The 26,556-nt window shown below is 36.1% G+C and overlaps 1 protein-coding gene across 1 annotated transcript; it reads left to right on the plus strand.

The window, feature by feature from the left end:
• The first annotated feature begins 1,915 nt into the window (after positions 1-1,915).
• Positions 1,916-25,625, plus strand: adkb (adenosine kinase b). Its single transcript, NM_198802.1, is given in 11 exon segments — positions 1,916-2,024; positions 6,245-6,319; positions 6,687-6,740; positions 8,474-8,552; positions 10,429-10,601; positions 12,461-12,569; positions 14,720-14,890; positions 17,723-17,758; positions 17,861-17,975; positions 20,942-21,028; positions 24,807-25,625. Coding segments are annotated over 11 exon segments (1,038 nt in total). The 5' UTR covers positions 1,916-2,010; the 3' UTR covers positions 24,932-25,625.
• The last annotated feature ends 931 nt before the right edge of the window (positions 25,626-26,556 follow it).

The raw sequence follows: 26,556 nt of genomic DNA on the forward strand, positions 1-26,556 counted from the left end.
TGTGTGTGTGTGTGTGTGTGTGTGTGTGTGTGTGTATTTATATATATCATTCATTAATTCATTTTCTTGTCGGCTTAGTCCCTTTATTAATCCGTCGTCGCCACAGCGGAATGAACCGCCAACTTATCCAGCAAGTTTTTACGCAGCTGGTTCCCTTCCAGCCGCAACCCATCCCTGGGAAACATCCACACACACATTCACACGCATGTATGTATGTATATATGCGCTTTATTAAAACACTAGAGTCATTAAATTTGTTTTTATTATCATTTAATTTATTAATTTATTCATCGTTGTAGTGTTTCAAGTAATTGAAACATGTAAAATGTACCAATTTTGTTGTCAGCTTTACTGCATTTAACCATTTACTCTTTTAATTAGATTTTTGACATGAATTTAAAGGGTCAGTTCACCACGAAAATGTTACTCGAGTGTTTGCAAACTTTTATGAATTTATTTCTTCAGTTGAACACATCAAGATATTACAAGAACTGTCGCTTAAAGAGGGTGATGCGGTGGCTCAGTATGTAGTGCTGCCGTTTACAGCAAGAAGGTCGCTGGTTTGAGTCTCGGCTGGGTCAGTCGTCATTTCTGTGTGAAGTTTGCATGTTCTCCCCGTCTTGGCGTGGGTTTCCTCCGGGTGCTCCGATTTCCCTACACTCCAAACACGTGCACTTTATTGTGTAAGCTAAAATTGTCCTTAGTGTATGTGTGTGAATGAGAGTGTATAAGTGTTTCCTAATGATAGTTTGCAGCTGGAAGGGCATCCGCTGCTTGAAACGTGCTGGATAAGTTGGCAGTTCATCCTGCTGTGGCGACCCCAGATTAATAAAGGAACTAAGCCCAATGAATGCTGTTTGTCAATAATGATGCTGAGTTGGATGCTTACTTATAACTGTCGTAGTTATATATATATATATATATATATATATATATATATATATATATATATATATATATATATATATATATATATATATATATAAAGAGGTTTTGAAAACAAATCTATTTCTTTGCATGCAAAATGCACATAAGAGTCCTTAAAAAGAGTCAAACTTCAAGGATATAAGGCTTTAGCATTCCTCGCACCCTCCAATGTTTTGACTTAATAACAAAGCTCGAAGTTAAAACGTACAAACCCGTGCATCTTCCCTGAATGCATGCAGCTGAACAAATACTGAAGAGTTTGTTTTGATTCTGAACAAAATGTACCAGCAGCGCGCGCTCCTCCTCGTGCTCGCGCGTCATCGTGCACAGAAAGCGGAGATTAGTGCACGCGCTTTATGTTATATGAGAACATATAAAGAGGGTTTAACACACTTCTCGATATTATGGTTTGGAATGTCTTGTCAGATCAGTTAAAGAAGGCGATACAGATACTGATAGTAATAATAGAGATGCAGTAATAATGGACACAGTATATTAATATAATAATTACAGTATAGTTAGTGAGATATTGTGAAATATAGAAGGGAAATAGGAGAAGTAAAAGGTATAAAGTAGTAAAATAAAGAAAAAAATGCGTAATATTCAATAATAATAATAATAATAAAATATAATAATAGAAATACGAAAAATATGCATAAAACAAAGCATACAATACAAAGAGTGTATTTCCAAAACAAATGTTACAGGGTGAATTTTAAATAGGGCTAGTTTTCCTAGCTTTAGTGTGTGTATATTGTAGCAATTATTTTATGAGTATCTTAAAAAGCGGTTTATTATTGGGGAATATGCATTTATAGATGTGATATTAAGCAAGTAAACGATTAGTTAAATGCTTCTCTCGGTATTATTATTATCTGTAGCGATTAAACCAAATAACTCGATGCAAAAACACATGTGTGTCTGTCAGCCAATCGGAGTGGCGGATGTGTGGATTCGCCCACACTCGTATCAACCAATCATCTGCAGCACCTTTTGGCTTCCGGGTTGTGGATAATTCAGTAGAAACGAAGAATTGCACGTGTAGCAGCAGCAAGGAAATACTTTCACAGCATTAGTGTCATCATGCCCACTGTCAGGTAAGATCACGAGTTTAATGGCAAGTACACACACATACACACAACCGCTGTGTTTACAGGCAGAGAGTGTGTGTGTTTCGTGTGTGTGTGTGTGTGTGTGTGTGTGTGTGTGTGTGTGTGTGTGTGTAGCGCGCTTTATTTCCTGTATTTCTAACGCATGCCTTCTCATATATAACGTTATATATTTAATATTGTGGGAAAACTAGCATCTGTCTATTCAGTATGCAATGTTCATTTTGGTTTGATTTAAAAATTCAGTCCCATTAATTTATTAAAGTATTAAGTAAAATGTCTGACGTATTATATATATATATATATATATATATATATATATATATATATATATATATATATATATATATACATATATATATACATATATATATATATATATATATATATATATATATATATATATATACATATATATATATATATATATATATATATATATATATATATATATATATGTGTGTGTGTGTGTATGTATGTATGTATGTATGTGTATATATATATATATATATATATATATATATATATACACACACACACACACACACATATATATATATATATATATATATATATATATATATATATATATGTATATGTATATATATATGTATATGTATGTATGTATGTATACATACGTGTGTGTGTGTGTGTGTATATATATATATATATGTACAGTATGTATGTATGTATGTATGTATGTATACGTGTGTGTGTGTGTGTCTGTGTGTATATATATATATATATATATATATATATATATATATATATATATATATATGTATGTGTGTGTGTGTGTGTGTATATTCACACACATATAAGAGTGTCTTCCTATAATGTATTGCTGAATATTTCATATTATTTATTTTAATACCAAAATAATTCAGATAAACTGCCTAAACATTCGTTCATTCATTCATTCATTCAATCCTTTAAAGTATTTTCTCAATATGACAGATAATTATTAAACCTTGTTCAAGACTGCAAAAAGTAAATACTGTAAAATATATTAATACTGGTTTAAGATAAATATAAATATTGGGAGTATTCAGTGTTTTACAGAAGTCAAAGTCACCTTTATTGTGAATTCAACCACATGTACAGTCCAGGACACCCAGAGAATCTAAATTGTGTTACTCTCAGAACCTGGGTGCATAACATATAAAATTAATTTAAAAAGTAGAATTTTAAAAAGAAATTACAATAAATACAATTACACAATTAATATAATCTATAAATAAAAATAAAACCTAAATACAAATGTGTGTGTGTTTTATTAATAATTGTAATAGACAATATCCTGTATTTTTTGGTGAAGTGCTAACTGGTAGAATAATTTCTATTAATGCATAATGTTACCGTCAGGCACAATCATTTTGGTGTTTAGTATTGAGTGTGTGATTTTTGCTTATGCATTAAATATGGATATTAGAATATTTTTTAAAGCTGCAGTGCAAATTTGCTGTTTAGTTTCCGATGATTTGTCGCCTTGTCCAGTGCATAGTTTTGTGTGCGTGTGTGCATAAAGAGTTTAGTCAGCACTATAGCATGTGCTCTATGCTGTAGTGTAAACACACACTGTATGATTAAATGTTACAGTGCATGACCATTTCACAGTGCTAATTATAGTATATAATTTTATATAATAAAAATATATATATATATATATATATATATATATACACACAAATAAATATTATTTGCCCACATTTTTTTTTCTTTTTGAAATATTTCTCAAACGATGTTTAACAGAGCAATGAAATGTTCACAGTATGTCTGATAATATTTTTTCTTCTGGAGAAAGTCTTATTTGGTTTATTTTTAGGTAGAATAAAAGCAGCTTTTAATTTATTAAACACCGTTTTAAGGTCAAAATTATTAGCCCCTTTAAGCTAATATTTTTTCAGAAAGTCTACAGAACACACCATCATTATACAGTCCAACTCAACATTGCAGATTCTGCGATGTGACTATTATGGATGTGCAATATTGATGCTGAAATGATAGATTATGCAGCCCTATGATAAATATATATATATTTTTTCTTTTTTTTTCTTCTTTTACTGCGATATATGTTGCGTGTTTATTCTGTGTAAAGAATTCATAATTTGAGATAAAATATAAAAAATTCATAATATAATAATAATAATAATAAATAACTCTGTCTTATTTTCATTGAGTAAATAGTTATACAGTGTTAAATGTAAAAAGCCTAAATGACTTAAAGTAGCTTTTCTACAAGCACTGTCACGGGCCTTAAAATCTATTTAATAATAAATAAACATTCTCTCAAAGGGTAAAATGTGAAATGACTCACTATGTTGTGAACTGTAATGTCTGGCCCTCTAATCCCGACTCTATATTGTTGATTCTGACTTGTCTGTTGTGGCTTTACACATTGCAATATCAATGCTGAAACGATATATTGTGCAGCCTTAATCAGTATTATTATGTCGGCGCAATAGCCTAATGGTTTGCACACCGACATATGGTGCAGTAGCACGTCAGGGCATCCCAAGTTCGAATCCCGGCTTGAGGACATTTCCCAACCCTACCCCCCATCTCTCTCCAACTATGCTTCCTGTCTCTTTACTGTCCAATCTAATAAAGGCAAAACGGCCAAAAATAAATCTTTAAAAATAAAAATAATAATAAAATTAGTATTATTATTATAAGATAAGTTCAGGTTTAGACAAAAAAACACACACTATATAAACTATGTATATAGACTAAAGCTGGAACCTAAATACTTATACATCTAAATATGGACAGAAAAAGCAGCTGTTGGATGGTGAATATTAAAGGGTGAAATGTTTATATACAGACTTGTGTTTTAACTTTTATTGCATGCATTAGAATTAACATGATCAACAAGTGTTTTACTGTGTAAAATGGACATTTGTGGGGCTAATATTAGACGAGTGCAGCTATTATGACGAGAGAAGTAGACTAGAAAGCATTGCTGTAACTCAAGATCACAGCACTGGAACACAAGGTCATCAGGGGTCACCGGAAAAATGCAGAGCTTGAGCTCAATACAAGTTGCGTTGGATAAAAACACACATGAGGAGATGTTTCTGCTGTGGTTTAGAACCAACAACCTTCTTCAGATTGGCCGTATAAATAAAGAGCAGGAATTCTGGCATGTTTCTCTCCAGCTAATAAACACACAGACCCTCATTCCAAGGGTTCAGGTGTCGATCACATGACCTCCACCTGTCACTGTCACAGAATGAGCTTTAAAGAGACAAAAATCTGTTTTATAAGGGGGTTTAAACAGTTGTGTGGCAGCAGTGTGTGAATATAACCAGCTTCTAATTATAAAAATGAATTTTTTCCATTATTTATTATCAGACTTGATAGAAACAGTCTGCAGAAACACTTTGATTGACATTCTCCCTTTGTATGATGTCATCAGAGGGGGAAAGCCCCGCCCACTACTGACCCTCTCTCCCTCATTAGCATATTACGATACGTTAGTCTTATCTTTGAGTCTGCCACTATGCTGACACACAGGCATCTGTAGCTCCGCCCTCTTCTGAAAAGAGCACCATCTCATTTGCATTTAAAGCGACAGTCACCAAAACACCACAACTAGGCTTAAAGCCTAAAAGGGTCAGTCTCAGAGAGAAGAGCACATTATCTGTGTGGTATTTTGAGTGTTAATTTGTAAAACCTGAGTAACCTGTAAAAAGGAGCATAATAAGTCCCCTTTAAAGGAAAAGTTCACTCCTGAATGCAGATTATCAGTTCTGCTCATCATAAATGTCTTTATAAATGCTTGAAAGGTGTAAATGTGCTGTATAATGGATGTAATGGATGTCAAACTTACTAATAATGGAATTCTAATTCATGCAATATTAAGAAATTAAATTATTGCACGCAATTTTAAGTAAGATATTTGCATGCAATAATCGTCTGGGTGACAATATTTGATCATAATATATTTCTGCTCCACAATTTAATGATTTACTTAAATACTAAGAATTTTAAATGATAATTAATAATAATAACTAATAAGAAATGTATGCAAATGTCTGATATAATATAGTTAGAGTAAATGCAAATGTATACAACAGTGTGTCTTCAGATTTGGGAAGATGGTAAATATCAGAATTTTTGCATGCAAGTTTAGAAATGCTTCAAATGAGTATGTTATTTTTTGTCACATGGTTTACTAACGTGTGTGTGTGTCTGTGTGTTTTCAGTCAGAATTCCCTGTTTGGGATGGGGAATCCGCTGTTGGACATCTCTGCTGTGGTTGATAAGGATTTTCTTGATAAGTGAGTGGTGTGGGTGTGGGTGTGGGTGTGGGTGTGGGTGTGGGTGTGGGTGTGGGTGTGTGTGTGTGTGTGTGTGTGTGTGTGTGTGTGTGTGTGTGTGGGTGTGGGTGTGGGTGTGGGTGTGTGTGTGTGTGTGTGTGTGTGTGTGTGTGTGTGTGTGTGTGTGTGGGTGTGTGTGTGTGTGTGTGTTTAAAGGTTAAACATGCTCTGCTGTTCTCTTGATTGCAGTTAAATTGATCACATGACTTGAGCCAGTACTGTACACGCGTCCTCCAGCCCTTCTTCATAACTGTTCATGAATGACCAACTAATTATTGTTTTGTGTGTGTGTGTGTGTGTGTGTGTGTGTGTGTGTGTGTGTGTTTAGGTACGGCCTGAAACCCAATGATCAGATTCTAGCAGAGGAGAAACACAAAGCTCTGTGAGTTTAAAGTTGTTTTTTCTCACATCATAAATCTCTTTACTGTCACTTTTAATCATTAACGCATTATTTCAGAATAAAAGCAAGCCCAGACGCCTAAATTAGGGTTTCGTGATTTCCAATATTCACAAAAGGTATTTAAAATGTTCATAATATTAATATAATTTACACTCACTGGCCACTTTATTAGGTACACCTGTCCAACTGCTCCTTAATGCAAATTTCTAATCAGCCAATCACATGACAGCAACTCGATGCATTTAGGCATGTAGACATGGTTAAGACGATCTGCTGCAGTTCAAAGTGAGCATCAGAATGGGGAAGAAAGGGGATTTTGAACAAGACATGGTTGTTGGTGTTAGACGGGCTGGTCTGAGTATTTCAGAAACTGCTGATCTACTGGGATTTACACGCACAACCATCTCTAGGGTTTACAGAGAATGATCTGACTAAGAGGAAATATCCAGTGAGCGGCAGTTCTGTGGGCAAAAATGCCTTGTTGATGCCAGAGGTCAGAGGAGAATGGCCAGACTGGTTCCAGCTGATAGAAAGGCAACAGTAACTCAAATAAGCACTCGTTACAACCGAGCTCTGCAGAAGAGCATCTCTGAACACACAACACGTCCAACCTTGAGGCGGATGGGCTACAGCAGCAGAAGACCACACCGGGTGCCGCTCCTGTCAGCTAAGAACAGGAAACTGAGGCTACAATTCACACAGACTCACCAAAACTGGACAATAGAAGATTGGAGAAACGTTGCCTGCTCTGATGAGTCTCCATTTCTGCTGACACATTCGGATGCTCTGGTCAGAATTTGGCCTCAACAGCTTGAAAGCATGGATCCATCCTGCCTTGTATCAGTGGTTCAGGCTGGTGGTGGTGGTGTAATGGTGTGGGAGAGATTTTCTTTGGGTCCATTAGTACCAATTGAGCATCAACACCACAGCCTACCTGAGTATTGCTGCTGACCATGTCCATCCCTTTATGAGCACAGTGTCTCCATCTTCTGATGGCTACTTCCAGCAGGATAACGCAGCATGTCATAAAGCTCAATCATCTCAGACTGGTTTCTTGAACATGACAATGAGTTCACTGTACTCAAATGTCCTCCACAGTCAGCAGATCTCAATCCAATAGAGCAGCTTTGGGATGTGGTGGAACGGGAGATTGGCATCATGGATGTGCAGCCAACAAATCTGCAGCAACTGTGTGATGCTATCATGTCAATATGGAGCAAAATCTCTGAGGAATATTTCCAGTAGCTTATGAAATCCCTGCCACGAAGGATTGAAGCAGTTCTGAAGAAAAAAGGAGGTCCAACTCGGTACTAGTAAGGTGTACCTAATAAAGTGGCCAGTGAGTATAAATTTGAAATATAGTACACAATATAAATGTATAATAAATAGTAAAGTTTTTAGTGTGTTTTTTTTTCAAATGAAGGTGGGCTTGTTGAGACAAACACTTAAAAGGCATTAACCAAGTTGAGTGGAGATAAATGGCATAAACACACACACACCATAGTGTCTATGTATATAGGATGGTCTGAAGTAAACTGTATCTTACAGCTCTAATTATGTCCATGTATAATAAACTACTGTATGATGGATTTGAGCAGGACATCGTGAGTATGAAGTATCATATAAACTGAAGCAGTTCGTTTAGTTTATAAATCCAGTGTGTTTATACAGTTACAGTAATCGTGTGTGTGTGTGTGTGTGTGTGTGTTCTGCAGGTTTGATGAGATCGTGAATAAAAGTAAAGTGGAGTATCATGCTGGCGGGTCCACACAGAACTCTGTTAAAATCGCACAGGTACGTCTGACGAAGAAAATGTCTGTTTCATATCAGCGAAAGCATTTACAGCAGCAGTAATTAATAGTTTTCAGTCATGTGACCTGTGTGGAGACCTGGCGGGCAGAAAAGCAATGAGCCATAATGGCGGCTGCACTGAAATTTCCCTAGAAACGCTGAAAAATCCGCTCAGTTTTCCATCTGTTTTAAGCTGCCAATATTTGTATCACATATCAACAGAAATAAACAGAGATATGATCACAAACTGGGAATTGTAGGCACTTGAGATTCATATACTTCATTTGAAACCATAATTTTCCTAATTCAGCCATGCTTACATCTATTTTGTGGATGTTATTCCTCAGAGATTTAGGTCCAAAGCCAATTCTGTTTTGTGATGGTGTATTCTGGAAAATTTTTGTACCCCTTGGTGTTGGGTGTGGTTCTGAAAAGTCTGTTTCAAGGACTATCCAACCCTTCCCCTTAGCCCTACACATTCAAGTTAGGCTGCTTTCACACCTGTGAATGGATTCAGTTGTTCTGAAACAGAGATTACAATTGTTACATTGTTGCTCTTTCCTCTTGGAGCGGTTCGCTTTCACACTGCAAAGTTTCTAATCGGACCAAAACAGCTAAAACAAGTCACGTGCGAGTAAACTCTCCTCACATTGGTCAGAGTGTCAGGGTTTATTTTGCAGCGTCCCGCTCAGCTGTCAGGAGAGGTGGTGGTTTGGTGGTGATTGACAGGGTGCGCGCGACGTGTCTGAGGAGAGACGCGTGGGGGAGGGGTGAGAAGAGTGCGCGACGATGCCTATTTGAGGACCGGAAAGGAGACGCGAGATTACCGGGAGATCATCGCTCGTTTGCGGGCATCCGGAGACTCGCGAAACTTCCCGCCATACTCATAATTCTCTCTTCATATAGCTGTAAGCCTATTACATATCCATAAAACACTGTGATATAACCGCGCTCGGATCGGATCGCTTCTCACTGCAATCAAACCGCTCCAGGGTTCGTTTCAATCGAGCCGAGACCACCTCATTCAAGCGATCTCGGAGCGATTACTTTGGCGCGGAACAGAGCGCGATTGCCCTGTTCACATATGCCAAACGAACCGTGCTAACTGGGCAAATGAGACACGTTCCGAAACAAAAGTGTAGGTGTGAAAGCACCCTAAAAGAAAATTGGAAAACCCCTAACCCTTCACGTGAACGCGCAAAACGAGGGGAAGGGCTATAAGGTAGAATTGGGATTGGGATTGTTCTGCTTTGATATTTTAATATTTGCTGGTCGGGAAAATCTGTTTGTTCACTTCTGCTGTTTATACTTTGACATTGCATCTCAATATAGAAACTGTAGTAAAAGCACATGAACGTACTGACAGCTGTAGGTGGCATAGATTGTTATAGGTCAATGATTTGTGAACATTCGACACCAATTCATACATTTCTCCTTTCTGGATGATCTTTATATGAATAATATCTGCATGAGTAACATAATAAGTTTAATAACTCATTTCTGATAACAGATTTAATTTATCTTTGCCATGATGACACTTCTATACAGCTTAAAGTGACATTTAAAGGCTTCACTAGGTTAATTAGGGTGAAGTTCGGGTAATTAGGCAAGTCATTGTATAACAGTGGTTTGCTCTGTAGACAATCCAAAGCTAATATTGCTTAAGGGGGCTAATAATATTGACCTTAAAATGGGTTTAATAAAATTAAAAATGACTTTTATTCTAGCCGAAATAAAACAAATAAGACTTTCTCCAGAAGAAAAAATATTATAGGAAACACTGTGAAAAATTCCTGAATCTGTTCAACATCATTTGGGAAACATTCACAGTAGGGCGAATAATTCTGACTTCACCTCTATGTGTGATTTCTGCTGTCAGTGGATGATCCAGGAGCCGCATAAAGTGGCCACGTTCTTCGGCTGCATCGGGACGGATCATTTCGGGGAGATCCTGAAGCAGAAAGCAGCTGAAGCTCACGTTGACGCTCATTATTATGAACAAAATCAAGAACCCACAGGAACCTGTGCGGCCTGCATTACTGGAGACAACAGGTCAGAAAACACATCACATTATAGCTCGACACGGCTGTGTTTCTGTCAACAAATATGCTGTAAAAAGGGGGAATATTATTATAATTCAAAATAGCTGTTGTCTAAATTACTGCATTTTAAAATCAAATTTATTTCTGTGATGTAAAGCTGAATTTTCAGCATCATTACTCCAGTCTTCAGTCCCTCAGAATTCTCATTCAATTTAATACGGGGATTTCAGGATTCTTTGATATGTTGAAAGGTTGAACAGGATTTATTTGATATTGAAATCTTTAGTAAATCTTAAGTACAAATGTATTTTCCTCCTTGTTATTATCACTGATTTCTTTAGAAATGAATGCATCCTTGATTTTATTTGATTTTCCCATATTAAGAAAAATCTGAGTCAGGTAAACCAAAAACCTCATAACTCAAGCTATTTTTGTTACTTTGAATAAAACAATTAAATTAAATGAAGGCGGTTCTTTCTGCTGTGGCGACACCTGATAAATAAGGGACTAAGCTGTAGGAAAATAAATTAAATTAAGAATTATCAATTATTTATTTTATTGTCAATGATTTTTAAGAAATTAATGCATCCCTGATTTTATTTTAGGAAAATCTTGGTTAAGTAAACCAAAAACCTCAAACTATTGTTGTTACTTAAATTAATTAAATTAAATTAAATTAAATTAAATTAAATTAAATTAAATTAAATTAAATTAAATTAAATTTAAATTAAAGTAGTTCATTCTGCTCTGGCAACCCCTGGTAAATAATGGACTAAGCCGAATGAAAATGAATGAATTAAATTAAATTAAGAATTATTAATTTTATGGCCACAAATTTTTTAGAAATTAATGCATATTTGATTTGATTTTTCTATATTAAGAAAAATCTGGGTTAAGTAAACTAAAAACCATATAACTTATACTATTGTTGTTAATTGAAATAAATAATCAAATAAATTAAAAACTGAATAAAAATTAAGTTAAATAAATTTAACTAAACTAATTAAAAACATATTTAATTAAATAAACAAATCTAACTAATTTAATAAACTTAAGTATTTTAAAATAATTTAAATTAAAATAAATTAATTGCTTAAATATTAATAAATATTTTCGTATATCTTGGTTACATTTTTTTCCCATATTTAGAAAAATCTGGGTTAAGTAAACCAAAAACTTCTTAACTTTAACTATTTAAATAAACAAATTAAATTTAAAAATAAATTTATAAAAAAAATTATTATATTAAATTAAAAGTTTTAAGTAAAAAAGATATTAAATAAAAATGTATTAAAATGTAATTAAAAATGTAATTGAAAATTAAAACAAAATGTTAAAACGGTAATTAAATAAACAGATATTTCTAAAACAATTTGAAAAACAATACTGTTAATGAAAATGTTTTGGTATATCTTTTTAATACCGAATAACATATAAATAATTACATTTTAAATCAAATTATTAAAAAAAGGCTCTGATAGCATCATAAAAATGTCACTGTAGCTTTTGTAGTTTGGCAATACTTATTTAATAATAAATGGCATTTAAGGTTGACCGTATTCAATTTCTTAAATTATTTATTCTTAATTATGGCAACTGTGTGATCCATCAGTTTCTCCTACAGTGTTTAAACTGTATCTATAAGGTTATTCCTGAGAGAGTTTCGTCTGTGTAGATGTAAAATGTCATGTTGTATTGTGTGTGTGTGTGTGTGTGTGTGTGTGTGTGTGTGTGTGTGTGTGTGTGTGTGTGTGTGTGTGTGTGTGTGTGTGTGTGTGTGTGTGTGTGTGTGTAATTTTTTTTCAGGCCCTCAGGCAGGTTGAAGCTTATTGAGCCTGTGTGTTTTTGTGTTTATAATTGTATTTGTAGATCTCTAGTTGCAAACCTGGCAGCAGCAAACTGCTACAATAAAGAGAAACATCTGGATATTGATCGTAACTGGAGTCTGGTGGAGAAGGCCAGAGTTTACTACATCGCAGTGAGTAATTTACATTGGCTTATCAGCAACATCCAACCAGCAGAGGGATTAGATGCATAAATAAATGTGTAGTTTATAGTGAGGGAACAAAACTTTAAAAATGACCTAAAAATACACACAATCACTGTACACTCACCGGCCACTATATTAGGTACACCTGTCCAACGGCTAGTTAATGCAAATTTCTAATCACATGGCAGCAACTCAATGCATTTAGGCATGTAGACATGGTCAAGACGATCTGCTGCAGTTCAAAGCGAGCATCAGAATGGGGAAGAAAGAGGATTTAAGTGACTTTGAATGAGGCATGGTTGTTGGTGCCAGACGAGTATTTCAGAAACTGCTGATCTACTGGGATTTTCAAGCACAACCATCTCTAGGGTTTACCGAGAATGGTCCGACAAAGAGGAAATATCCAGTGAGCGGCAGTTCTGTGGGTGCAAATGTCTTGTTGATGCCAGAGGTTAGAGGAGAATGGCCACACTCTGAACCCACAACACGTCCAACCTTGAGGCAGATGGGCTACAGCAGCAGAAGACCACACCAGGTGCCTCTCCTGTCAGCTAAGAACAGGAAACTGAGGCTACAATTCACACAGACTCACCAAAACTGGACAATAGAAGATTGGAGAAACGTTGCTGCTCTGATGAGTCTCCATTTCTGCTGACACATTCAGATGGTCGGGTCAGAATTTGGCATCAACAACATGAAAGCATGGATCCATCCTGCCTTGTATCAGCGGTTCAGGCTGGTGGTGGTGGTGTAAAGGTGTGGGGGAGATTTTCTTGGCCCAATAGTACCAATTGAGCATCAACGCCACAGCCTACCTGAGTATTTTTGGCAACCATGTCCATCTTTTTATGACCAGTGTAATTCCAGCAGGATAACGAACAATGTCATAAAGCGTAAATCATCTCTGGTTTCTTGAACATGACAATGAGTTCACTGTACTCAAATGGCCTCCACAGTCACCAGAGCTCAATCCAACAGAGCAGCTTTGGGATGTGGTGGAACGGGAGATTGACATAATGGATGTGCAGCCGACAAATCTGCAGCAACTGTGTGATGCTATCATGTCAATATGGAGCAAAATCTCTGAGGAATATTTCCAGTAGCTTGTTGAATCTGACACGAAGGATTAAGGCAGTTCTGAAGGCAAAAGGGGGTCAACGTGGTGCTAGTAAGGTGCCGGTGAGTGTATATATTACAGTTTATGTTGATATTATATTAAATTTATTATATTGTATTTATTTAAAAACGTTTACAAATAAATGAGTCTTTTTCCCTCAGGTTGAATTGATCCTAATTTTTGTTGTTAATTGTGTATGTTTACGCCTATTGACAAACCATTAATGCAAATTAAATTAATAGAATTAGTTTGACAACTACAATTAAAGCAAAATATATCATGGTTTTAGTTTACTAAAATGTATTTACTTTCATAACAATACTGAGATTGAATTATCGCAGAAAATACACTTTCATAAATAAAAAGTATGCTTTGTTAGAAATAAATATGTGCGGCTTATAAATGTGGACTGTGTGCAAATGTTAAAGTTATTAAAAGAGAAGAGTAAATTCAAAGAAATGGAAAGTATTTATTCCAGTGGTCTTAAAGCATGTGTAAAGTCATGTCTATTAATTGTTTCTAAACGCATAATAAATGTTAGAAGTGCATCGCTGAAATATTGAATATTGAGTTTACACTGACTTTAATACAAGTAATTGTTGGGATTTAAAGGTCCCGTGAAATAAAAATATAAAAAAATAGATGTTATTTTCGGTCTGTTAGATTTAAGGATATCTATAAGCTAGTGTGCTCCAAAACAGCGACAAAACGTGTGTAAAAAATAATAAAAACTGATAAAGTGACTATATTGCAGTCACTTCCACATAAATGCATTCAATCATTTACATTATTTTCGGCTTAATCCTTATTATTCATCAGGGGTCGCCACAGCGGAACGAACCGCCAACTATTACAGCATAAGTTTTACACAGCGGATATATGCCCCGCCCTCTTTTACTTCACAGGGCCTTTAAATGAAACTAATGATGTTGAAAGTACTGCAAAGTTTTGAATAATCCCAGCTGAAAAGTAAAAGACTGCTCATTGTAGTGAGTGTTTATTTGATTTCTGTGTCCGTCAGGGTTTTTTCCTGACCGTTTCTCCAGACTCAATCCTGAAAGTGGCCAAACACGCGTCCGACAACAACAAGATCTTCGGTCTGAATCTGTCAGCTCCTTTCATCAGTCAGTTCTTCAAGGAGCCGCTGATGAAGGTCCTGCCGTACGTCGACATCATCTTCGGCAACGAGACGGTGAGATTAATGCATGTCAGATGCTCTTTAATGCAATTCATTTCACTTCAAATGCCTCTTATCAGTAGGCATGGGCTGGTATAAGATTCTGACGGTATGATAACTTTGGATAAAAATATCATGATATTGTGACTGCTGCTCTAAAATATGTTCTTTTTAAATGTCTGGGTAAAATACAACACCTTTTTTCCTTGATTAAACAGTACACTACCTGACAAAGGTCTTGTTGTGGATCCCAGTTGTAAGAGCAACACATAATAACTTGACTTCTAGTTAATCATCTGGAAAAGTGTCAGAAGGTGGATTTCTCTGATGAATCATCTGTTGATCTGCATCCCAATCATCACCAACACTGCAGAAGACCTACTGGAACCAGCATGGAGCCAAGATTCACACAGAAATCAGTCAAGTTTGGTGAAGGAGAAATCATGGTTTGGGGTTCATTCAGTATGTGGGTGTGCGAGAGATCTGCAGAGTGGATGATCAACATCAACAGCCTGAGGGATCAAGACATCTGTGCTGCCCATTACATTACAAACCACAGGAGAGGGACAATTCTCCAGCATGATAGCGCTCCTGCTCATACTTCAGCCTCCACATCAAAGCTCCTGAAAGCAAAGAAGCTCAAGCTGCTCCATGATTGGCCAGCCCAGTCACCAGCAGTGAACATTATTGAGCATGTCTGGGGTAAGATGAAGGAGGAGGTGATGAAGATGAACACAATGAGTCTTAATGAACTCTGGGATCCTGCTGAAGGCTTTCTTCTTCATTCCAGATGACTTTATTAATCAGTGATGTGAGTCATGTCAGAAATGTATGGATGCAGTCCTCCAAGCTCATGATGGAGTCAGACACAATATTCATTCTGTCTCCACTGCAGCAGGACTTTATATTCTATACTGGACATTATTTCTGTTCAGTGATGACACTTTAGTCTAAGCAGAGTCAGACCTTACTGTCCGAATGAAATCATTAAAGGCATGATCATATTTTATTGTGCTCATCTAGAGGCCTTTGCCTTTCATATAAGCCACTTCTGACACCAAATGATCAACTGGAAGTCAACTTATTATGTGTTGTTCACTTGGATAGTCGACAAGACTTTTTTCAGGTAGCATATATATTTAATTTTAAGAAACATTTCAAATATTTTGGAGCAGTAAACATGTCAGCCTAAATAATTAAATAAATCATTGACTTCATTAGTTTCAAAAATACAAATATCTTTACAATATGTATTTATATGAATTCTTTTATTTATTTAGCTTTTTCAAGAGTTGACAATACAGAACATCAGAACAAAGCAGCAAACAAACTTAAAACATACACAGTATATAAAATAAACCAGTAAAATAAAAATAAATGAATAAAAAGGGAGGAGTTACAGTATAAACCCGTGGAAAAAAAACATTTTGTCAAATCAAATCTAGTGGTACTGTTTTAATATAATTCAATAATGGATTCCAAATCTTTTTAAATACTTCATCCTTTCCTCTTAAAGAGTATGTGATCTTCTCCAATGGTGTACAGTTGCAAACTTCTAAGATCCACAGTCCAATCGGTACATCAATGTCTGCTTTCCATTTTAAAGCAATGCATTTTTTAGCTATTGTCAGCAACATGTCAGTATGTTTATTAGCATAATTGTGCTGTAGGTTAGAATTTGTGTAATTGCCCAATAAACATATCTCTAGATCCATTGGAAAATCAATTCCTTGAATCTGTGATATAATATTGCATACTTGTATATTTATATGAATTCTTATCAGTTTAAACGTTTTTGATTTGTAAATTATATATTGAACGTTTCATACAAGTGTTGCCATGAATATAGCCAATGCTGCTGATTTGTCATTAAACATAAACATCAAAATGAATAAGTAAATGATGAACAGCACATTGTAGATGCGTAGATATCTGTTTTTTAGATGTCGCCTGGCCTATTGTTGTCTATTGGACGGAATGCGTCAATAGTGCCGCCATCTTGCTACAGGGTAGCGCTCCTTTGAAATGAATGCGGGACCAAGGTACAGTGGAGGACTGTGGCCATCCAAAGCCAGAGATACACACATATACACATATATCTATGATCGGGAGTTTTTCCTGGATGTTAGTATGTCATTTTTTTTTCTAATTACGAAAATTATAATTTTACATCACTTTTCTACATTGATGGATCAGTGACCGCACGGGCATTCCTGACAAAAAGCTTGTGTTTGTGTGTACAGAAATGTACTATTCACCCTCCCTGTTAAATTTGATCTAATCATGTCCTGAAACACAGCTCCTCTCCTGCTTTCACTGCTCATACTGACGGAGGGAGCGATTCGTTTGTGAATGAATCCCCCGAACGACTCTTTCACTAACGTTAGCCGACAATAATACAAGTTTCTGGCAGCGCAGCATCTCGTTGTCATATTTCTTTTGCATTGTTTGCTGATTTTATTCAACAAAACTAGCATAAGCCGAGTGTTTAGTGTGAGTTGGAGCTGCTTTGCCGTATGGTGAATGCAGTAAGAGACTGTTATCATCAATAACGTTACCTGATTAGCACAAAAGTTCAGAACATACAAAAACAGAAAAAAAACTTAATATTACCTATGAAATGTTCTGCCTTTGTGCTTTGATTTCTTTGTTTGCTCGTTACTACACCCGTAGACAGCGCTAAAGTCCCGCATCTTCACGTAATAACACTGTCTTGACTAGTGCGGTTGAATGACACTTGTCCTGGGAGCACTGTACCAATGTGGCGGCGCTATTGACGCATGCTCAGGGTCCCTATGCAATATCTAGTGTATATATCTATGTAAACTGAAGATGTTTATTTTACAGGAAGCCGCCACGTTTGCAAAGGAGCAGGGCTTTGAGGTGAGACCCGCATCACTGTAATATCTTTCCAGATGGGGAAATGTAGTTGTTGTTTTTTTTGTTTGCTTTTTGCGTTGACAAGTTGTTGTGTTTTTTATGCAGACTGAAGACATCGCTGAAATCGCGCATCGAGTTCAGAATCTGCCCAAAGTCAACAAGAACCGTCAGAGGATTGTGGTGTTCACTCAGGGCAGAGAGGACACCGTGGCCACTGTCGGTGCGTCTGCTGCTCGGGAGCTTTTCCACACGCTCATGAGCAACTCCAGCATTATGCATGTGACATTTGCAGAAACTTGAAACATAAATTCATATAGGCCGCATTTACACTGCACTGTTTAAGCGACTCAATTTCGATTTTTGTCTCTCATGTGGCACAGATGGGATATGGCCCATGTAAGTGTAAGCAGGAACAAATTACATGGACTCCGATTTACTCGAGTCAGATTCAGGCCTTGTTCATATGTGGACATTTATCCGATATGTATCGGATCTGTGAAGTCGTGTCTGCAGTGTAAGCAGGTAGATCGAATTTTCACCTGTCAATGCGAGTCGCGCGTCATTAAAACCATAGCGAATGACGTCAAGTCTGACACTTTCTTTTCAGAACAGACTTCAGCAGAGTCCCAAACTTTAAGGGCTCTATTTTGACAGTCCATGCGCAAAACGCAGGGCGCAAATGCTTTCAGGGCGTGTCAGAATGCGTTTTTGCTAATTTAAGGACGGGAAAACCTGCTTTGCGTCATGGCGCATGGTCTAAAAAGGTTGAGTTTATTTTCTTAATGAGTTATAGGTGTTTTTTTGAGAATAAACCAATCAGAGTCTCATCTCCCATTCCCTTTAAGAGTCAGCTGCGTCGTGCCAAGAGCGCATTCGCTATTTACAGGACGCAAAGTAAGTCTAAGTGGAAAAAATGAGCATTTCACAAGCAAACAGTTCACAGTTTTTTTTTACTTAAAACTGTTAAACAGAGCATCTGCTGCATGAGAATGAGAGAAATGATCTACTTTCACTTTCGCTCTCGTGGATAGGGAAACCTTTATGCACAGAAATCCATTAGCCTATAAATAATTAATTTTATTTGTTAAGCGCAAATATTCGCTTCAAAACTATTTCTAAATTCAGTTCTAATTTCCAGCAAACGAATAAATGAACAATAATAACAAAGTGTGCTCAAAAACCTGAGTTATATCCTAAAACACATGCTGTGCCCCATATGGTCTAAAACCTGACAGGTGGACAAATCTAAGCTTGTTTTTAATAAAACAAATATAAATATGAATATAATAAATAATACTGCTTATAATAATAACATTATACAAAAGCAAATTGTTATGAATGAACTGAAAAAGCCTCCCGAGATGAAGAAGACATGAAAGCAGTGATTGTTCATTTGTATGTAGGCTAGAAAATAATGTTTTGTAATATTTTAATCCTTTATATTTATGTCCTATATCTATTCTTATTATATCCTATATATATCCTTAATATTTACATTTTTTCATATGTAAAGATATTTGCCTATTGCTCTCTTGTGTGTATTAAGCAGTGTGTAAGCGAGGCGCAACTCTGCGCTGGAGTTTAGACCGGGTTAGTTTTGGTGTAATGAAAAATCTATTATAGTTTCTCAAAATAGCGACGCGCCAGCGGTCCGCCTCAGAACGCCTTTTTAGAGCAGAACGTCTATGGACGCACAAATGAGTGCTAATGCATTTGCTATTTAAACAGCGTAGCGCAACGCCTCAAAACGACTCTTGCGCCAAGCTGAAACTAGCAAACAAGTATTGCGCCGCGCCTTGCACCGCGCCTTGCGCCACACTGCGCCGGGTGTATGATAGGGCCCTAAATCTCATACACGAGGACTTTAAATGGCTTTTATATTGTCATATAGCGCAGGTATTTAAGCATGTTAATGAGAGCGAGACAGCGCAATGTCCGCCACGTAACCAATATAAACTAATATAAAACTAGTGCATACATCACTTGCACAAATCACGCCATGGACATTACATTAGGATGCCTAAAGGTTTAAAGAAGCCAATATATCAAAAGAAGATGAACAAATGAGAAGCTTTCTGTCATAAACTATAGTAAAACAGCTGCAGACAGATTACATACAGGAATAGAGAAAAGAGCACGCTTTAATTATCAGCTGTTAGTCAGCGCCCGCTCTGTTTTTTCCTGGTCATTGCACCTTTGCCGTGTGCTGTGTAAATGCAGACGATCGGATTAAACAATGATGTAAGCAGGTCAGCAAAAAAATCGGATGCAGTCACAAAATCAGAATTGATCATCAAAATTTGCAGTGTAAATGCAGCCATAGAACTATATGTTCACATTATATTGAAACGTCTGTTTATATTGTCCAAAACAGCTGATTACAGAGAATCAGAACAACATCAGTCTGTAAACATTCATTCATTCATTTTCTTTATGGCTTAATCCCTTTTTATTAATTTGGGGTCGCCACAGGGGAATGAATCGCCAACTTATCCAACATATGTTTTACGCAGCAGGTGCCCTTCCAGCTGCTGGGAAACATCCATACACTCTCATTCACACTCATGCACTACGGACAATTTAGCCTACTCAATTACTCTATACTCCATGGTTTTGGACTGTGCGGGAAACCGAAGCACCCTGAGGAAACCCAAATGAACCTGGGGAGAACATGCGAACTCCACACAGAAACACCAACTGACCCAACCGAGGCTCGAAACAGCGACCTTCTCGCTGTGAGGCGACAGCACTACCTACTGCGCCACTGCGTCGCCAATCTGTAAACATATTTTAAATGAGGAAATAAACATGCAAAGTTTGTGAGTTTACAGTATCCAAATTCAGTGAAACAAACTGCACAACCCAAAAGAAACAACGCTAATAAAAAGAATTAGAGTCGCTCACTATAAAACAAACATTTATGAGGAAAAATCTTGGTTATGGATGTGACGTCTCTCCGTTATGGATGAGACCGATGTGAAATTGGCACTTGTGTGGCACTTGTTTGGCACATCAAATATAGTTGTTTAAAAACATTGACAGACTTATGAGTTATTACGTTATTTACATGATTGAGTATTTCTACAGTACTTTAAAATGCAAGCACACACAAAAAAACGTTTATTTTTCATGGTTGACCTTTGCATGGAAATTCCCTGATTTATTTATGTCTTTGTCTGTTTTTAGGTGATAAAGTGAAAATGTTTCCAGTTTTAGACATCGACCAGAACGACATTGTGGACACTAATGGTGCCGGTGACGCTTTTGTTGGAGGTAAACGTTCAATTAAAATGTGCAGTGTTTATTTTGCTGCCACACCATGTTAGTCATTAGGTGAACAGTTAATAAGTGCAAGCTAATCCATAAAAAAATAGTGCCCAATCATAACCAATCTCAGGATCCAAATCATTTACAAATATTTCCCATATTTTGTAAAATAGATGTAAGATAATGCAATGGTATTATCAGATGTCCACTGTAAAAATAAAATAAATGAATAAAATAAATAGAAGTTATCTTGTATTCAGGCAATTAGTGACAAAAGATTTAAATCTAAATTTTTTTTTGCATTTCATAAAGTACATTACACCAATAATGCTGTATTATGTGGGAAACTGGTCTTCTTTAATCAAAGTCTGACTGTATTACTCTGGAACAGCAGTCCTCTGATGATGTCAGTTTGACTGATTGGACAAATTATGCTTAGCCACGCCCCTCCAACTGTTAGTTTACTATAAGTGAAAGATGATAGTAGGAACACAAATGTAATTAAACCCCACCCCTTATTAAATATTCATATATATATATATATATATATATATATATATATATATGTATATATATATATATATATATATATAAATATATATATGTATATATATATATATATATATATATATATATATATATATATATATATATATATATATATATATATATATATATATATAATATATATATATATATATATATATATATATATATATATATATATATATATATATATATATATATATATATATATATATATATATAGTGCTGTCAGTCGATTAAAAAAATTTACTAATTAATCACACTTTTTTGCAAAATTAATAGCGATTAATCACATTTACAAGACTGAAACTTGTATTTTGGTATTAAAATGTAAAATTAATGTAAACGCAAGACAAAAACTATTTCAATTCAAAATATAATTGTTTTTTAAAATTTTTGTTTGTAACACAGATTTCTTCATGTAAACAACAAACCCAAAATAAACCATCAAGATCCTGCTTGACAGCCATATTTATTACAGAAATAAAAACACAGGCATGTTAATGCCATTTGAATTTCAAAACAATCAATGCCAATAAACAAAACATTGACTTTCAAGTTGGATTGTAAGTGGACTGCAAAAAAATGCCAAAATACAGGAATTGCAGATATGGGAAATTATATAATAATAAAGTATTGAATACAAACAGTTGTACTTATTATAAAGTTGTATTGCTGTGAGTTAAAAACATCAATTATAAAGTAGAAACAATTTTTCTCAGTCCTCCTTTACTTTCAGCAAGTTGCTAAAACAGTCCAGTCTGTTGACATTATCGCGGGACAATGTGGACCTTTTCTTTTGAATGATGTGAGCTGAGAGTGCAACGCAATCTCATGACATTTCGTAACTTTTTAATTTAGTGGCTACGGACAACGACATTCAGGCAGGTTTGTTGCTAAGAAACGCGCGCAGATCCGCACACACACAGACACACACATAGACATAGACACACACACACACAGACACACTGCACGCAGGACAGCGCAGCCAGAGCGACTCCCTTCAGATTCAACACACATGATTGCGTTCATCAAATTTGCTTAAACTAAGCCTTCTAAAGTATTACTGTATTTCACAAAGATGCTGACACAACAATGCGTATGGAAGCATATGAGTAGCATAATTCAATTCAAAATGTAATATGCAAAATGGCAATGCAATAAGTTAAATGGCAATGTATTTCTGTATTTGAATTTGCATTTTCCAAGATATATGAGCAATGTTTGGTGCAGAATGAAAATGTAAATTAAATTACATTGTTTGCATTTCTCATTTCAAACACTGTTTTAATATGTAAATTGTATCCACATTTAAAGCTTTATAAGTAGCTAAATTAAATTGAAAATGCTATACACAAACTGAATTTGATGTGAATAAAGTACAAGCAGAAACTGTAGCAAAATGATCATTTAAATGTTATTTGTCCTAAATGCATTTACGCTCGCGTCTAGGAAACGCAGGATTACATTTTCAGCATAACAGCATGGGATGTGTGTAGCAAAATTAATTTTGAAATGTAATACGCAAAACGATAATGCAATATGTAAATGGCAGTGTATTTCTGTATTTCAGTTAGCATTTTCCAAGACATATGTGCAATGTTTGCTGCAGAATGAAAATGAAAATGAAAAAAACATAATGCATTTTCATTTAACACATCGCGACGATTGAAAGCCGATTTGAAATTAAAAATGCATTCTGGCCTGGCCACGCCCACAGACGGCCGCCGTTGCTGCAAGGTGGGTTTTAGGTTATGTCGTCACAGCTGCAGCGAGGACTATTTGGGACATTTGGCAGCATAAACATGACGAAGTCTGTTCCTCAGCGGCTTCGTGAAGCTGCACGAGCCCTCGAGCTTGAACTGGGAAATACTTTAGAAAACCAATCACCTCCTAGCTCAGTAAACTTGGCCTTAGGTTTGATATTCGCACACGCAGTGTTACCGTACGTTCACACCGAAAGCGGCGAGAGCGTCAAAGTAGCCGGAAGTCATTCATTTTCAATGAGAGCCGGCGGCGATAGGCGACGATAAGCGGCGAGGAGCAGTGCGGCGCGTCTTCGCCGGCGTGAGCGTCGAGGAGAGTTGAAATGAAGTCAACTTTATGGTAATGAGCTATGACGCGGTTCGGCGGCAAGCAATCAGAATGAAGAAGTCCACCGCTTGATAGTAGTTCAGGGAACACAGACCTGTGAACTTTGGCTCCGACCACAGTTGTTCCCAAGGGTTTGATGATTGCGGTCGCCGGATTTCCAATTATTTACAATGTTTTCTTACAGGAACATACATTAAATAAGTTACTGGCGAGCTACTGATGTTCATTAATGTTATATAAATTTATCTTTAAAAAGCGAGAATCTCACGCGATGTGACAGTACAAAACAGTATAACGTTAGCTGCTTCAGGATATTTTAGACGTATGGACACATATTGGATAAATAGAGCAAAGCCACACCACACGCAACTTGATCTTCCATTGTTGTATGAATTTGATAAGAAGTGCGCAACATTTTCACGCTAAAAACATGTCTTATGCAGGAATGTAACTGATAATGCTGCAACGGCTCCTTTAAGTACGAGATCAATGTAGCGAGTTTTGACGCTCTCGCCACCAGAGCTGAAGGCAGACAGCGTTGTCGCCAGGGTGGCCAGAGCGACCTTGGACGCTCTCGCCGCTTTCGGTGTGAACGTACGGTTAGGGATCATCTGCGATTTACATCAACAGAACATTGGAGGGCGCATGCTGAAGGCACTATTCTTATGAATAAAACTGCATAGTTACAATCTAAACAACTTCTTTCTCGGCTAAAAATGCCTTAAGAGAACTGCTCAACAGCAGCAATATTTGTCAAACTGTAGAGTGTCTCTCTGCTTATTGCTGTATTTAATACACAAGGGTGAAGAGGGGTTACAAGTGCTGTTACTGGCAGTATATTACATGGCTATCAACCAATAAGATTCAAAAACCAGACAGACACACGAAAATATAAAAAAATATACACACTACGCACAAATACATTTAGTAAAAATTAACAATTATTTTGGATGTGAGTAATCTATAGTTTGAGTAACTTCACTTAAAAGGTTATAAATCAATTATTTTCTGTTTAATTTTCTTATAGAACCTGAACATAGGTTCCTGATGAAGACGCTTTTTTAAAAAGACCCAATGTCAGACAGACTTATCTCCTAACTAACATCTTAACTCTTCCTGTTCACCTTTTGTTGTGTTTGTGCAGGTTTTCTGTCGGCGCTGGTCCAGGATCAGCCGCTGGAGGAGTGCATCCGTGCAGGTCACTACGCCGCTCACGTCATCATCCGCAGATCCGGCTGCACCTTCCCAGAGAAACCCGATTTCCACTAAGTCACTCACAACATCCAGGAATCTTTCCATCTCGTTTTGCTGAAATTCCAGAAACACAACCTGCGTGCCTCTGCATCGGTTTAGACGCGTTTACTGTTAAACGGGCATTTATCAGGACTGCAGCGACCACATGTAAACAGTCAAGCCTGAAATTATTCACCCCCGCCCCGACAAGGTGCATTTATTCAACCAGCAGGTAATTTTGGACCGTAAATGACACCGGCTTCTCCTGAAAGATAATAAGAGGATGTAGAAGAGGCGTCAATGAGGAAAACGAATATTTCCCAGCTTTTATTAACATGTGAACACAAACTTTAAGACAGAATTTGCCAGGGGAATGAATAATTTCATGCTTGACTAATCTCACAGTTTGTCTTCGATCTGTTTTTATGCTACACTGCAATATTATTTCTATATTTAATCTATTAAAGACCCTTTAAGTGCATTTATATTTCTTCTAAATTGATGATAGTAAGTTAAGTTAACAGGATTGTGTAGAATGTTTGTGTCTTTCGGGTCTGTATTGTTATGAAATGCCAAATTGTATCTTAAGCGCACAATCTTTGAATATGCATAAGCTATATCTGAAGAGTCTTCATTTCTGAAACAAGATGGTTCAGCTGACCAGTTTAATAAAAGATTTTAATTGTGTACAATCTCTGTATTAAAGGTGACTATTGGTCAAAATAACCAAGAAGGTGTCATGTTTACAGTATATTTATTTTAGACAACAAAATACCGTAGTTTTTTTATTAAGATTTGGGGATGAAGTTGGGGATGTTGATTTTTAAGCTTCATTTGGCCACAACTTTTTCTGTGTTTCTGCAAACATGGTGATTTTTGGTGACAAATCTTATTTTAACACATATTTTAGAAAAATTCTTTGGAATTGTTTAAAAAAAAAACCTCTAAAATAGACTCTGGGCAAATTGACTTCCCTTTGGTTGTGTTGGGGGCTGTTTTTACCCCATTGACTTTCATTATATTGACATTTTTTATTGCAAAGCCTTGGCAGCATATACTCATGAATTCTTAATTGTTGCTGATTTTCCTTGTTGGGAAGAGGAACAATTTGTAAGTTTTACTGGTGATCATCATTTGTCACCATTAACCTTTTAGAAAGGCCTGTGCAAATAAAATTCTGGCTTTTATATGAGTTTTATGGAGTAAAACAATAAATTTAGTATTCTGACCCTGCTGAAAAAAACTGCTTAAACCAGCCTAGGCTGGTTGGCTGGTTTTGGTTGGTTGACCAGCCTGTTTTTAGAGGGATTTTGGCCATTCCAGGATCTATTAAGTTGACCAGCTAAAACCAGCTTGACCATCCTAGCCAAATACAGTTATGTCCTGGAAAAACCAGGTTGATCAAGCTGGAAACCAGCTTGGAAATGGCCAAAACCCCTCTAAAACCAGGCAACCAGCCTTAAACAGTTTTTGTTTTTACAGGAAATTTTTAAAGACACTTCAACTTTATTATTGAATTGGTCGAAGAAGAAGCAAAGTCTTGCCACACTATATATATATATATATATATATATATATATATATATATATATATATATATATCAAATATTATTTACTGTCATCATGGCAAAGATAAAATAAATCAGTGATTAGAGATGAGT

This window comes from Danio rerio, chromosome 12 (assembly GCF_052040795.2).
Source record: "Danio rerio strain M-AB ecotype USA chromosome 12, GRCz13ab, whole genome shotgun sequence".
NCBI lineage: Eukaryota > Metazoa > Chordata > Actinopteri > Cypriniformes > Danionidae > Danio > Danio rerio.